We start from the raw sequence: 14,406 nt of genomic DNA, 5'->3' as shown, positions 1-14,406 counted from the left end.
TTATTTTGTTGTTGATGTTGTAAATGTGATTTGCACTTCCCAGCCACCGTTCTATACAGTATTAAACATATTTTTGTTTGTTTGTTTTTATTTTTGGAATAAATGTCATTGGTGTGTAAATTTTGAGCATGTAATTCTAATTTTCTTCGATTTCAGATGTCCATTCAAAAGATAAGAACATGGAAAAGGTTTCATGCACTTACCATTTTTATACACATGGGGGCAGAAACAGCACGGACGCCTGTCATGCACGCACGCACACACACACACACACACACACACACACACACGACCAAAAAACAAAACAAAAGCAAAGTTAGAGCAGAAAATGATTTTTGTGCTATTTACTGAAGCTCCAAACCTCAACTCAACTTAGTAGGAAGCTGCATGCGGAAATCCAGTTTTCAGAGAAAAAAGTTTAAACTTTAAACCTTTACAGTGAGGAAGGACTCTTATTGGTGCGATATAACCTTTTCTTGAAAAGATACAAAACATTTTCAAAAACTGTGTGTGCCTAGAGGTGTTTTTCAGTAGGAGGGGCGGAGGGAAATCTGGTGGTTAAGATATAAATCAGTAAACTAGCATACTCACTTAAGTGTCAGTGCACATTATACATCTCTCTTTATATTCTATCATATTCTGCAGCAGAACAGCTGCTGATTGCACTTTTAATTATTAAAACTGCCAAAAACATGAATGCCATGACACTCCTGTGTGGATGTGGAAGGTGCTGTTTGTCTTTTAAGGGAGCTGGTGCCACATTTAAAGGTAAAATGTGAAAAAATTACTAATACACAGGGTGCTGTGGCTGTAGATGTCTGATTTATTGTCCAAATTTTTATGTCTTTTGGGACTGTGTTAAGATCTGACCTTTCTCTGTTCTGTGTGATTTAGCACGCCTTGGTCTGGGGATATTATATTTAGATCTTCACACGTGTGAATCCATATTGACCCACAGTGGGGTCCTTGGACCTTATGAGTTAATGTGTAACAGTCGTTCTGAAGTTTTAGCTTCTTGCAACTACGGATACTGGATGCCTGTGCTGGCATTTCTCCTGCGGTGTTGCTATCAGTGTGTGAAGAGTGGGAGAAGAGGGCAGCACATTGAACACATTTTATAAGTGGTCAGAAACGTGTAAATAACTCATGAAAGAATAAAGTTATGTTGAAACCAAGCACACCATTGTTTTTCTTGTGACATTACCAATAAGTTTGATGTGTCACATGGCCCTCTTCCAAACAAAAGTTGTATCCAAGATGGCTGACTTCAAAATGGCCACTATGGTCACCACCCATCTTGAGGAGTTTGCCCCCTCACATATACTAATGTTTCACAAACAGGACTTTAATATCACCAACCATTCCCATTTTATTATAGTGTATCCATATAAATGGCCCACCCTGTATATATATATATACATATATATATATATATATATATATATATATATATATATATATATATATATATATAGACAAACAGAAGAAGACGGCCGTAGTGATCGATGTAGCGGTTCCGAATGACAGCAATATCAGGAAGAAGGAACACGAGAAGCTGGAGAAATACCAAGGGCTCAGAGAAGAGCTCTAGAGGATGTGGAGGGTGAAGGTAACGGTGGTCCCCGTGGTAATCGGAGCACTAGGTGCGGTGACTCCCAAGCTAGGCGAGTGGCTCCAGCAGATCCCGGGAACAACATCGGAGATCTCTGTTCAGAAGAGCGCAGTCCTGGGAACAGCTAAGATACTGCGCAGGACCCTCAAGCTCCCAGGCCTCTGGTAGAGGACCCGAGCTTGAAGGATAAACCGCCCGCAGGGGCGTGCTGGGTGTTTTTATATATATATATATATATATATATATATATATATATCAAAATGAAGCTAGTTTTTCTCAACGGGTCCCTGCATGAAGGCCATGAGCCTCTTTCTAATGCTGACAGGTTGAGCTGAACACCACACAAACCACATTCCTGCAGTCATGAGTTTGGGCTGAGCTCAGTCACGAGAGAGAGAAACAGAGCGAGAGAGAGAAAGAGAGAGAGAGAGGCTGAGACTCATTCGTGTGATAGAGGCATACGCTTCAATTCTGTGTGTGTCTGTAGGACCATCATGTGGTAATTCTCTCGATTAACAGGAGTTATGGTAGGAAGGACAAAGGGAATACAAAGATGACAGCTTTGGTGAACTGATGGAGTTTCATCTGAAGTTCAGGTAGGACATGTTTAGTCTTGCTTTGGAACTCTCACGTGTACAGGTGTCAGGAGAAACAAAATAACTTACAGAGGAACTTTTGCGCACAAAAAAAATGCGTAGGAGCAAAAATATTCAACCATTGTCATCGTCGAGGCTTCAGTTTAACGTCAGGTTAAGGATACACTGTTTAGTTTACGAGCAGGCAAAAAGGATGTGCAGTTTGCAACACCGGACATGAAAACATGATGCATTGTAAAGATAACAGCTGGGTGTTTACTGATAAAGCCCTCTGGGTGGTAAAAACATGCACCGAGTGCAAGATACAGCCTGCCTGCACATGTGTGAAATGTGTCATTCTTTTTCTTCCCCATCCTCATCTGCAGGTGCAGTGTAAGCAGGCAGTGATAAACTGTCTCCATGCCAGTACTGGCATTGTTAATAAGGTCTAACGTTAGACCTTATTAACAATCAAGGAAGTGAAAATGAAAGTAAATAAAGTCAGAATGAGAGCAGTGAGGAAGAGGTTAGACTTCAATAGGTTAGACACCGACAGTTTAAATTTCACACTTAACTGCTAAACTTTGTTTCCAACGACAGCCAGAGAGAGCTGGTTAAAAAACATTTAAGTTCATTACTTTTCTTTTATTTGACGGTCAGTTTTGGTGCTGGAGAGGGATCTGGTTCAGGTGTAGTGTCCACAAGAAACCTGTGTCTCCTCTTCTTTTATGAGACAGCTTCTCTGCTATGGCATTTTTGCACGTTTGCGTGCAACGAACGAGTTTTATTTTGGTAAAACTCCAAAATAATCACAACAATGTAATTTCTCAACAATTCAGCCCATTTGTTCTGCCTCCGTAAGCAGATATTGTATCAGTATTGCACAGTAGTAACAGCCCACATCCCCGAAAGCAGAAGTTAAAGTTTCCTGCAAGGTTGCAGACTTCTCACAGTTAACTGTAAATGTGTTTATTAGCGATAAAGGCCTCTTTAAGGTTTTTTTTTTGTCCCTGTTATCGTTATGGCTGTGGTTTCTTTAACATATTTAGCTTTTAGCTTTAGCTTTTTAAATTACTGGTCACAGATCGACTTTGGGTTTAGTTTCTTTTAGTTTACTTACAGAATACTGCAGTTTAGGGGAAACATGAGCTATACATGTGCACCTAAAGCTCTCATAGAGTTTATTCAAGTGGTGCAAAGATGTAGGGATCCATGGACTGCTGAAATGAACATGAAATGGAATGAGAACCTTACCTTATATGCTACATAGTCACCCTATAAAGGCCTCAGCCTCCTGTCAGATCAGCATTTAACACCTTACTAGTACTTAGCTGGGCTCACTTTTTATCTTCAGCGCTGCCATTCTGGATTCTGTGAACTGGTCCATTATCCAACCATTAAGTGATGGATACACTGTGACTGTTAAAAGGATGGATATGGTCAGCAACAATAGTCTGGTAGGCTGTGGTGTTTAAACTGTGCTCACTTAGTACTAAGGGGCAAAGTGTGTAAAAAGAAATGACACATCCACCATGCATCCTTGATGCGAGATTGGATGGCTCCACGCTTTTTATACCAAATTTAGATCCTACTATCTGAATGTGGCAGCAGAAATCGAGATTCATCAGACCAGGAAATATTGTCCAGTCTTTTTACATCCAATACTGGGAAACCTGTGAACAATGTAGCCTCGGTTTCCTGTTCTTAGCTGACAGGACAGGTATTCTGCTGCTGTAGTCCATCTGCTTCAAGGTTTGACGTGTTACATTTTCAAATGCTCTTACCTGTTATACCCACTGGTGATTTGAATTACTGTTGCCATTCTCCTCTGACCTCTGACATGAACAAGGCATTTTCACCACCAGAAGTACTGCTCACTGGATTTTGTTTTTTTATTTTTCAGACCATGTTTATGTACCTAAATGCATAAAGGTGCTGTCATATGATTGGCTTATTACACTTTTGTGTTAATGAACAGTTGAACAGGTGTATCTAACAGAGTGGCTGGCATATAGAGACTAATATACATGCTTTTCTCTGTGTTGGAGGACTGTGTGCTGCATTTGTAACATTTGACTGATGTAACTGATCATCAAGGTGATGTAAGAGTAAAAAAGTTCAAACATGCATCTAATATACAACATGCATAAAACCATGCAGCGCTACTGTTTATGTAAAACAGTACAGCTACACTTTTTTCAGGTGCTTGTCAAGTTACTTCTAGTATGTAATCAATGCAAAAGTGATTTTAACTTTTCCAGTCATTTCTCTCTAATATATTGACATGCCCATGACTCAGCTCTCTGCGCAGTTCAGTACTGATAGTAGCTAAATATTTTACTTCCTTTGGTTTTGTGTGTACCGTCTTGAAGTTCCCCTTTGTTGGGACTCATACACTAGGAAAAGAATAAATGAATGCATTCCTCTTTACTTTATCTCTTATCATGACGTGCTTTCTCACAAATGTGTTCTCCAGGCTTACCAAACAGTTTCCCAATGCTATTCATACTGGCAGTCACAACCTCTTACACGCACATGATTTTCTTTCTGACTGTCTTCTTGTGATTCTTGCAAAATCGTGCATGACTCTGCCATCACATGAGCCAGAGGAACTTTTAAGCTTAACAGTTTAGATTTTTTTTTTTTTTAATTTAATTGTTTTGTTCTTAAGGACACAATGACCCCCGAGATGATGGAGGACAGCAATGGAGTTTGCCACATAGTGGAGGAGAGGGAGGGGGACGTTCAAATTCAGTACTCCAGACCTCATGCGCGGGACAGCATCAACAGCAGACCTGACTGGTCGAACGGTAACTGCATTTTTTATTGTATGTATTTGATAAACAGCTCTTCATTCATCACATCCTTAGTTCGGTTTTTGTGCATCAAAGATCAGCTGCTGATGGAAGATGAATTTATGGCATATAGCTTTTTATGCTGATTTACTGGCAGTATTGTTTTGCAAGTTGACATTTGTAGCTTGTTAATGAAATGAATTGCCTTTTTACTGCGTCTGTTTGAAGGAACAAGGCTTCTGGTCTCAGTATGAATCAGGATGTTTAGCTGTTAGATATAAAACAGGAAGTAGGATAAATAAATAGCAAAATCTTTGTGCCTAACCCTGGCCAAAGTGTAGCCTACTAAGGCCTATGGTGTAGAGAAATAATTGAATCAATTCATTTGGATTACTTTGATGTTTCTGCTTCTTTTTGCTGATACAAAACAGTCATGAGAGCATTCTTAACAGTGTAGGAAACCCTTCATCCTCTGCAGCTTGTGCTACCTGTGGTGCAATTTGATTTTCTATTTATTCGCTTCCCGAACCTCTCTTTTCATTCCTACACCTGGGACAAGCAGATATACCTTCTAATGAGACCTAAAAGCCGAGCTGCTTTTTTAAACCACCTCAGTGAGGTTAAATGTTGGACGTCACAGCAGTTTCTGAAACAAAGTACCACAAATGTTATTGTTCAGTCCCACAAACTGAGAACTTCTCTTGGGCATTTGAAAGCTGCCAGAAACATGAGTGTTCACTTCAATTCAGGCCTCATGTTTGAGTCTCACGTTAAAAAAAGTTCTCCTAGTTAGAACCATCTATAGAATTAAAGCTACACTTTCACACTCAGATCTGCAGAAAGTCGTCTATGTACTTTTTAAGCCTGGATTATTGCACCTTCCTGCCGTCTGGCAGGTGCTTGGCATCTTACTGGATACTTCAGACAGCATCACATCACCCCCATCCTGGCTTCTCTCTGTCGGCTCAACGGATGAACTGATCTAAGAGTTTACTGATCGCTTTTTTAAAGCTTGTTTGGGTCTGCCTCCGAGCGAGGCAGCAGAATAACTGACCTTGTATGAGCCTGCTTGAGGCTTCAGGTGGGGCTTTTTAAGTGGTTCAAAAGGTTCAAATCTAGAGACAACCCTCAGCTGTGATGTGACCTTTCTGAGGAGACCATCCTTCAGAATTAACGGCTTCTTTTAAATAGCTTCTAAAAATTCATTTCTATAGACTTGCTTAGATGTGATGCCTTTTATCATCCTTTAGCTGTCTCCCTAACTGCCTGCCTCCAGTCTCTTTAAATATGTTAATATTTTTTATTCTTTTGTGTGTGTTTGTGTGACCTTAATCTTTGGAATTCATTTTAGTAGCCTAGATTTCCAGTTCTGTCAAAGCACTGGATTATTATCAAAGCTGTGTGTTTTCTACCAACTGATCTGTTGAATTGGTTGCAAATAACATGAACAAGCTGATAAATCATATTTAATAAAAGCCAAATTGGGTAATTCATCTCACACACTATATGGAGAAAAGTACTGGGCTTTGAATTCAGGTGTTTTCAGGTGTATACGACCAAGCACCAAACATGCAGTCTGCCTTTAAAAGCATTTGAGAAGGAATGGGTTAACTAAATCAGAGCGTGGTGCTGTAATAGGACGCCACCCCTGCAACAACTCAGTTCCTGAAATTTCCTCCTTCTTAGATATTCCACAATCATCTGTAATTTGTGATATGTGACGTGATAAGAAGTGGAAGCTTTTAGAGATCACGGCAACTCAGGCATAAAAAGTTACAGAGCTCGGTCGCTGCTGAAGTGGACAGTGTGGAAAAGCAGCCAACTCTGTGTTGGCTCAATAACTGCAGAGCTACAAGCCTCGGCTAGCATTAACATCAGCACAGAGACCGGGTGCTGGGAGCTTCATAGCGCAGGTTTCCATGGTCCAGAAGCACCTGTAGATGTAATGTGTAGGCAGTTTTGCCCACATAGTGCTTTAGTCAGACCTACACTACCTTCCACTATGATTATAGTGCCTGTTTCAGTTCAGAGAAAATATTAATGCAACAGTTGTGTAAAAGTTGAAAAAGCGAGTTAAAATCTCGTTCTTACTTACAGACTGTTTGCGTCAATCTAACCAATAATTCAAGAACTCTCTGGATGGATTGTTTGCAAGTTGTTTCTGACTCTGGCCTGTTTCAGTCTGTGATCCACACGCGTGTGTTTGGATATCTTAATACATTTTTAAGCTTTTTAGCACTAAAACAGAAATCATGGTACCACACTGAGTGCCCTTGTGCAGGCTTTTAAATACAGAGTGAAAGATTTTGGGTATGCAACACATGCTTACATGCAGTCCACGAATTCAACAGCCCAATAGCAATAACATTATTTGTAGGTGCAGTGCTGATTGGTTATAAAGTGGGCTTGCAAAGGAAGAAAACTGCATCGGAGATTTTAAAAAGCAGCACAGATCTGACTGCAGTGGGCAGTTTTCATTGTTTTTAGCACTGAGTTTCACTTCACTAGTTCTTTTGACTGCACAACTTCTGTGGTCTCCTCAGCAGCTAAAGATCCAAAAACAGGCAAACCAGAGTAGCCCACAGGCAAACTGACACTGCCCCCATGTGACAGTACACAGCGACACACACAACACACAACCGTGCAGATTATTTCAGTGCAATAGCAGTGATCATCATCCTTCAACCTAACGTCATTCCTTATTTTTCCCCTCACTGTCCACGCCCCATCTGGAGTGGCTCCACACCCAAAGAGACTTTTGAAGCGGTGTGTGGGAGGCATTATGATCCCAAAATAGTTTTCACACAGACTTGATCTTGCTGACATGTTTTATTTTCATATATTCTTGGTTTCCTGTGACAAATGATTGAATCACACATGGCACATTTTAAACCAGCACAATCATTCTTACAGCTAACAGAGACGCTCTTTGAAACGAGGACAAAAAAAACCTGGATTATGCTCTCGTGGAACTGCTTCTGCACTCGCCTATTCAAACCTGAAGTGTGAAATTCCTCCTGCGCCTTATAATGAACCACATACCAGTGCTGGGACTGTTGTGCCAGGAATGCTTCGAGCCTGCACGCTTTACCAGAAACACATAAAGGCAATTTTCACCTCTGAGCACAGTTTCCTCATTTCCTTGTAAATTACACAGTGTTAGATTTTATTTATGTTCTGTAAAGGTCTCGGATTAAAAAGCCTGCTCTAAATCTGTGGTGCATATTTTAACCCCACAGCTCATCCTGTGGCTACTTTTCTTAAAGTTGTTTGTGATGACTAACACACCAGAGGTGGACTGAGGTTTTAATGACCTACATTTAACAAAGGTTCACTATTGAAATCAGTTGATCTTTACGATTACTTTTTGGTCTTCCTTATTCTCATCGCATGCACACTGTCAGGTGTTGGTCTGTGATGTTTTTTGGTTTATGTATATGGATGAAATGAAATGAATCAATCAATCGATTCAAAGGTTTTATTTCCATACTCTTGTCTTTCTCTCAGGTCAGTGTGTGGCGTCAGTGCCGAGCTGCTCGATGCTGTACCCCAGCTTTAATCTGCTTCGGTGCCGTGCCAAACTGGAGAGGGAGGGCTTCCAGGTTAACACGCGCACACACTGAACAGCAGCACGTTAGAGATCTTTACCAAATTAATTTGTTTGTTTCACGATTTTAGATTCCACGTGAAGACATGGAGACTCCACTGAAAACAGCTCTGGACGTCCCCTCGGTCAGGAGATACATGGTTTTCAACTCGGCTCAGTTTCATTTTATAATGGCGCCGGTATGATGATCTTTCTGTTCTCCATTATCACTTCCTGTGTTTATTTTGTTTGTTTTCAATATTTTTCTTTCGGTTTTCATTCTTTCTTTGAAATGTTTTTCTTGTGCAGGCTGTTTCTGGTAGTCAGAGTGAAAATAGAAAAGAGAGCAAAACAGACAAAGATCTCCATCAATCAGTTTGAGTAAATTCTGCACTTTCATCAAACCTCCAAGGTCTTGACTAACTGGATAGACAGGAAGTTTTCACAGGCTCATTGTTCAGAGGAATTCCCCTTAAAGGCTGCTACAACATCTTACAAAGAAATGCGGAAAAGTTACACAGATTTCAGGTTTTATAGACAGTGTACTCTCAAACAATCCCGAAAAAAACAAAACAACAATATTTATTTATTTTTTTAGTTGAAACTTTTAAATTATTTAACTAAATGATTTTATTGTGATTATCTATGTGCTTTGACTTATAATCTATTAAAATATCCATCAAAAGTATACCACATTTACTTTATTTCAATTGACTTTACACTAGTTCGGTATTAAAAAGCATTGTTCTTTATTAAATATCCAATACAAATAAATCTTCTTGTTTAGATCCAACTTTGCAAGCCTAAGCTATGCTTAGAAGAGGCTGTCCCCCGGCTACCCTTACAAACAAACTACACTTGTTCAGTCTTTTTCTGCAACATTTAGACTCTGATATGTAGCTCTTGGGGGTTCTTTTTTCTCTGGCCATTGCATGTTTGGATTTGCTGGGTCATCCGGTCCTGGAAGACCAGCACAGGACTGCGCAGAGTTGTGTGAAACAGTTGTGTAGTTTAGGTGACATATGGCAGAGAAAACAGGAAGTCCTTTCATTTGAGAGTCATGAATAGAGTAATTGCCATGATTTCAGTGTTTTTGCTCTGGCTGTAAGTATTGAGTGAAAAACTGTAGTTACTAATTCTTTTATGTTTATCTAGTAATTAATAAACAGACTAATACGTTTGGAATTCCAATCAAAACAAGCATCATTAACACATCTCTGTGGGTTCTGGGTAAATTTGAGGTTTTTCATAAGAAATCCTTTATTAATAACTCTGAACAAACATCAACAACAACAGTAAAAATCACCCTTTTAATGTTCCATTACCAGTCACACAGAGGCAGAGTGAAATCCAGCTAGACTTAAATTCGAGCAGAGTTTGTGCTCAGCGAAGATGCAAAAACATCAACGTTCTTATTTGCTTAGTTTCACTCAGTATTTTCACAAGTGGGTCCGCCCTACAGTTTTGAGAACCAGAATATTTAATGGTTTAGCTTCACAGCTGACACTCCTAAAGCCTCCTCCCCTCTGCTTCCACCAGGTGCTGTATGTGGTTTTGTGGTGTGCGGTGTTTTCCACCCTCCACCTCTACATCACCGTTAGCGACTACTGGGTCCTCTGTCTCTCCGTCAGCCTGATCTCCATCGTCCTCACCACTGCCGTCATCCTCATCCTTCACTGCAGTAACAAGGAGGTAAGTCAGCTGTTTCGACATGCCAGTAAAGCCAGTTTTGACACAAGTCTGACCCTGAACTGATTCACAAACCATTTCTGTGTCAGATCAACGTGAATTTAGATATTCGGTTGGTCCAGGTTAACGAGATGCTGGTGAGACACAAGCTGCTGGTGGGCGTGGCTGACTGGGTGCGAAACTGCACCGGAAACATGAAGGTTAGTTTGATAACATCAGTTCAAACTGGCAGAATATGAAGCTGAGTATGGGCTGTTTCATACAGTTCAGGCTACCAACTTCCATTTCATTCATTTCCCCCTTCTTTGTTTACAACCTGCCAAAGATAAATACACAAATACAGAGATGACTGACGATTCAGCACCAATGACAGCAAACAGTCAGACAGAAGGGAAACGGCCAATGAGAGGAAGTAAAACCTTTAATTGACCTCAGTGGAAAACATTGTGATGTGGAGGAAAAGTGTGCAGGATAACGATAAAGGTTTAGGAAAAGTTCACAGGAGTAATAATATTGCATGTTGTGGTGCAGGGCATCTTCCATGCTTTAAACAGATCTATTAAAATGAAATAATGTGGTGATTAATAGACATCAGTGGTCCACTGAAGCTCGTGTCTGCTGTCCCCTCTCTGTGTCTCTCTGTAGCTGTACTTCGTGTATTGGGACATGTCCCCCTGTTTGAGGGCGCTGACTGAAACTTTAGAGGAGCTCAGCTTTGCGACGACTGACACTCAGGTGAGAGAGTCAAGTACATCTGTCGCCCGGTTTGTTCTGCTGCTGCTGCCGCATCGATTTTTCTGGAGCTCCGCTGTTTGCCCTCCTTCCAGATCGATAGAAATATAACTCCAGGTTGCCGCAGGAAACAAACGCAGACATTTGGTCTTTAAAATGATAAAATCGATGTCTAACTCCCATCAGAAAAAACTGAAGAGCAAGATGTCTCACTTCGTCCTGGTGACCAAAGTGTCGGCCGGAGAATCAGATGCGGAGGAGCAGGACTCCGATGAGCAGACGCCTCTGCTGGAGAATGGCAGCGCAGCCAGCGGCCGATCATCCAACGAGCAGAAGGACGCCACAGCCACCAAAAACTACAGCCTCGTCCCCGATGCAGCTTTACCTTCTCAGGTGAGAGACATGATGGTCTGGGCGATAGTAGACCCACGTTAGTCATATCAGCAACAGATCTATCACATCTGGCTGATCACAGATGTGTGCAGCTTCACGGGGCACTAAAATCAGAGCTGAAGCGTTCTGCTTTTCATTGGAGGAGCAAAATGGCTTCTGTTACCAAACCTCACAAGCTTGTTTTATATCGTGGGTCACATTCAGCTCACTTTGATCTTAAATGGGCCGTACCAGTGCAAAGAAGTTTAACTACACATGTAATCCCTGAGTGCGGTTTCAACAGGACGTGTCAGTTTTTCTCTTTGACAAAGACATGCTGCTTTTGTGAATAAAAAGAAATCTGTCAGCACGACTACTTGGGCTTAAATTCTAAGAAATGAATGGGTAAAACAGCTCAGTAGTGGCTCATTACCCAAACTGTGTTTTTCCCCCCTCTCTGGTTCTTTCTTGGTTCTTGCCAGATTCTAAAAATAGGTAGAGCCTCAGCTGAACAATACACAATATACTGTATTACACCATGTCATTATTTATTCAGCGGAAATTAAGCCAAAAGCAGTGAGTGAAAAACTGAGTATGTGCCATGATTCAGTAGCTTGTACAGCCATCTCCAGCACACGTGCAGCTAGCCAGTTGGATGTGGGGTGAGCACCTCCTTCTTATATCAAATAGTCACTGAAAAATGTGCCACCCAAAAGAAGAGGAGGGCAAAAATGTTTATTTAGATTTGTTTTTAAAGTTGTTGTTTTTTCATGTAAAGGTTTAGGAAATATTAGTGTTTGTGCCTTACATTCTTTGACCCACTTACCCACCACAGGTGCTCAGACTCGCTGATGATCAGTCAGTCGAGTGCATTTGAGCAGCAGCGCCTGTCTGCTGATTACTGTTGCACTAGACATTGCACTAGTATTTTCAGTTAATGAGCATCTGATCGTTTTTATGGCTACGTTTATATGACTGAGACCTTAATAAGCCCCTTGTTTCAAAGTGTAGCCTGCAGAAAAGGCTTAACTAATCATTTCAAAGCACATTTAAGATTGCATTTTGATAGTTTCAATCCCACCTCGCATTTTCTCTCACACACATCCAATATCTGCTTATGTCCTTGTTTTTATCCTTGCAGGCTAAAGCCTACCAGCTCCTCATGACCTACAGTGCGGCTTATGTGAAGCTCCTCGTGTCTGAAAGGCTCTCAGGATCGTCACACCACAGAGGTCAGAGAAGCCACTGCACCACAGCCCCCATCTGCCTCTGTCAGTACATCAAAACAAAGATCCTTCAATAACAACCAAAAGCAAACCAGAAACACAGAGAGCTGCTGGAAACTACACAAACTGACATATGGGAGAATTTTTCTCAGGAGGCATTATGGATCAAGAACATTTTGATTCCCAGAAGGACTTGTTTGGAGCTTCAAACTCTTCATTTCCTTAGTTTTAAGGTTATCGCTCTCTTGCTGCATGTCAGCTGCTGTTTTCTTGCCCGCTCTGTTTGCACCAGCTGGATGTTTACTCATTTGCACGCTGCCAAACGCTGTCACTGCAGAACACAGGTCCGTCCAGCTGCTGTAAAACAATGTTTGTCCTCCCGTGTGCATGGCAGTCAGCCGTGGCCACTGCTTACTACTGTTTAAATTATTTGTACATATATTAAATACAGGTTATTATGACTTGACACACAGTATATGTATATATGCGTTTTTCTCAAGTAGAGTTTTGAGGCACTTGTGCTATTTCCATATTATGTTACTGCTCTGTCTCACTACATTACTCCAACCCTAGGCAATCACACTTTGTAATTTTAGTAATTGTTAAATTGTTCTTGCAAGTCCAGACAATCACATATTCCACACGTATTAAAACCTATCCATATTTTTATCAAAAAGGCTCATTTTGCCGTTTTTTTTTTAAAGAGTTTTGTGGGATTGAGTTTTGCATCTTTGATAGCTTAGACCTTAGAGGGTAAATATTTATATTGTGATACAAAAATCCCAGTTTTTAATAAAAACACAGAAACAAGCACTGGTATGTTGCATGGTTTTTTTTAGGTGTTTTCATGTAATTCACTGTAGAAAAACTTGAAAAAGTGCATTTGGGGTAAATTTAAGGGTCATAAAACATCGATGGCTGCCTGTGACAGGTCTCCTTCTGACTGATGAACAGTAAATGAAAATGATGAAGCAATATGTACGTATGTTTGCCTTTAAAATGCATTCAAGCGCAGTATTCGATTGAATAAACTTATTGTGCTGTTGTAGACAAGGACACTAAGCCTGTCGAGTGATTTGTAGACAAAGACACAATGTGTGAAGGGAAAGTGATGTCAGTGTGTAATGAGCTTTGTTTTTTTCATCCTGGCAAAAAAATATTGTTTTGTGCTTCTACACCTGCGGTTTTACTTCCCAGAAATATTTCCAGACGTCGCCCATCAGTCCTGATGTTGGGGCCGGGATGACAGCCCAGCGAGAGAGCAGCAAGATGACACAAACACAAACAGCAAGACAGCCAGCGTGGCCGACACGGGGGGGAAGCTGGGACCGTGTGATAGAGGAGAGAGGCGTGCAGCGTGAGGCCAAGTTAAACGATCTCAGAGACACCGGCTCTCCTCAGGAGGCTAAACGACCATCTGTGATCCTGCACACACGGGCTGGCTCGACTCCCACCTTTTCCCTCCAACCTCTTTTCTGTTGGACAGAGACCTCGCACCATTTAAAGAGGCAATACCACAGATTTTAATGATTCTTATATGCAAAAAAGCAATATAGAAGAGGTTTCAAATGCAAAGTGACAAACCTGTAATAAAAGATCACTAAAAGAAATAAAGTATACCAAACTTTGGGTAATAAATTGCACAAAAATGCTAGCGCTAACAAAAATGATACTAATTAAAACTCACATATGAAAACTGATATTTAATTCCTTATTTTAAATTCATGAGAGACTTTAATAAACCCTCCAAGGCTTTCAGGCTTTACATGAATAATTTTCATAAAATGTGAAATCAGTGCAAGATTCTCAGAATAGATGA

General features: G+C 40.8%; 1 protein-coding gene across 2 annotated transcripts; it reads left to right on the top strand.

Moving 5' to 3' along the window:
* Positions 1-2,046: 2,046 nt before the first annotated feature.
* On the top strand, positions 2,047-13,397 carry tmem268 (transmembrane protein 268). 2 transcript variants are annotated; one of them, XM_085262973.1, is made up of 9 exons: positions 2,047-2,208; positions 4,859-4,997; positions 8,490-8,584; positions 8,661-8,768; positions 10,108-10,260; positions 10,380-10,457; positions 10,903-10,992; positions 11,176-11,382; positions 12,503-13,397. In XM_085262973.1, the coding sequence occupies exons 2-9, from the start codon at positions 4,865-4,867 to the stop codon at positions 12,662-12,664; spliced, it is 1,026 nt and encodes a 341-aa protein (XP_085119099.1). In that variant the 5' UTR covers positions 2,047-2,208; positions 4,859-4,864; the 3' UTR covers positions 12,665-13,397. The 2 variants fall into 2 exon arrangements, with proteins under 2 accessions (XP_085119099.1, XP_085119098.1); XM_085262972.1 differs by having other exon boundaries at positions 10,347-10,457.
* Positions 13,398-14,406: the final 1,009 nt, after the last annotated feature.

The sequence above is a fragment of the Mchenga conophoros genome, linkage group LG22 (genome assembly GCF_057382185.1).
Source record: "Mchenga conophoros isolate Kocher_MC1m ecotype Shallow Benthic linkage group LG22, M_conophoros_male_GT1.1, whole genome shotgun sequence".
Lineage (NCBI taxonomy): Eukaryota > Metazoa > Chordata > Actinopteri > Cichliformes > Cichlidae > Mchenga > Mchenga conophoros.
The sequence above is the reverse complement of the archived record's forward strand: the minus strand, read 5'-3'. Positions and strand labels throughout refer to the sequence as shown.

Coding starts and splice junctions, on each gene's coding strand:
- tmem268 (XM_085262972.1), top strand. CDS start 4,865: ATGACCCCCGAGATGATGGAGGACAGCAATGGAGTTTGCCACATAGTG. Junction 10,261..10,346: donor TTCACTGCAGTAACAAGGAG/GTAAGTCAGCTG, acceptor TTTCTGTGTCAG/ATCAACGTGAATTTAGATAT. Junction 10,993..11,175: donor TTGCGACGACTGACACTCAG/GTGAGAGAGTCA, acceptor AACTCCCATCAG/AAAAAACTGAAGAGCAAGAT.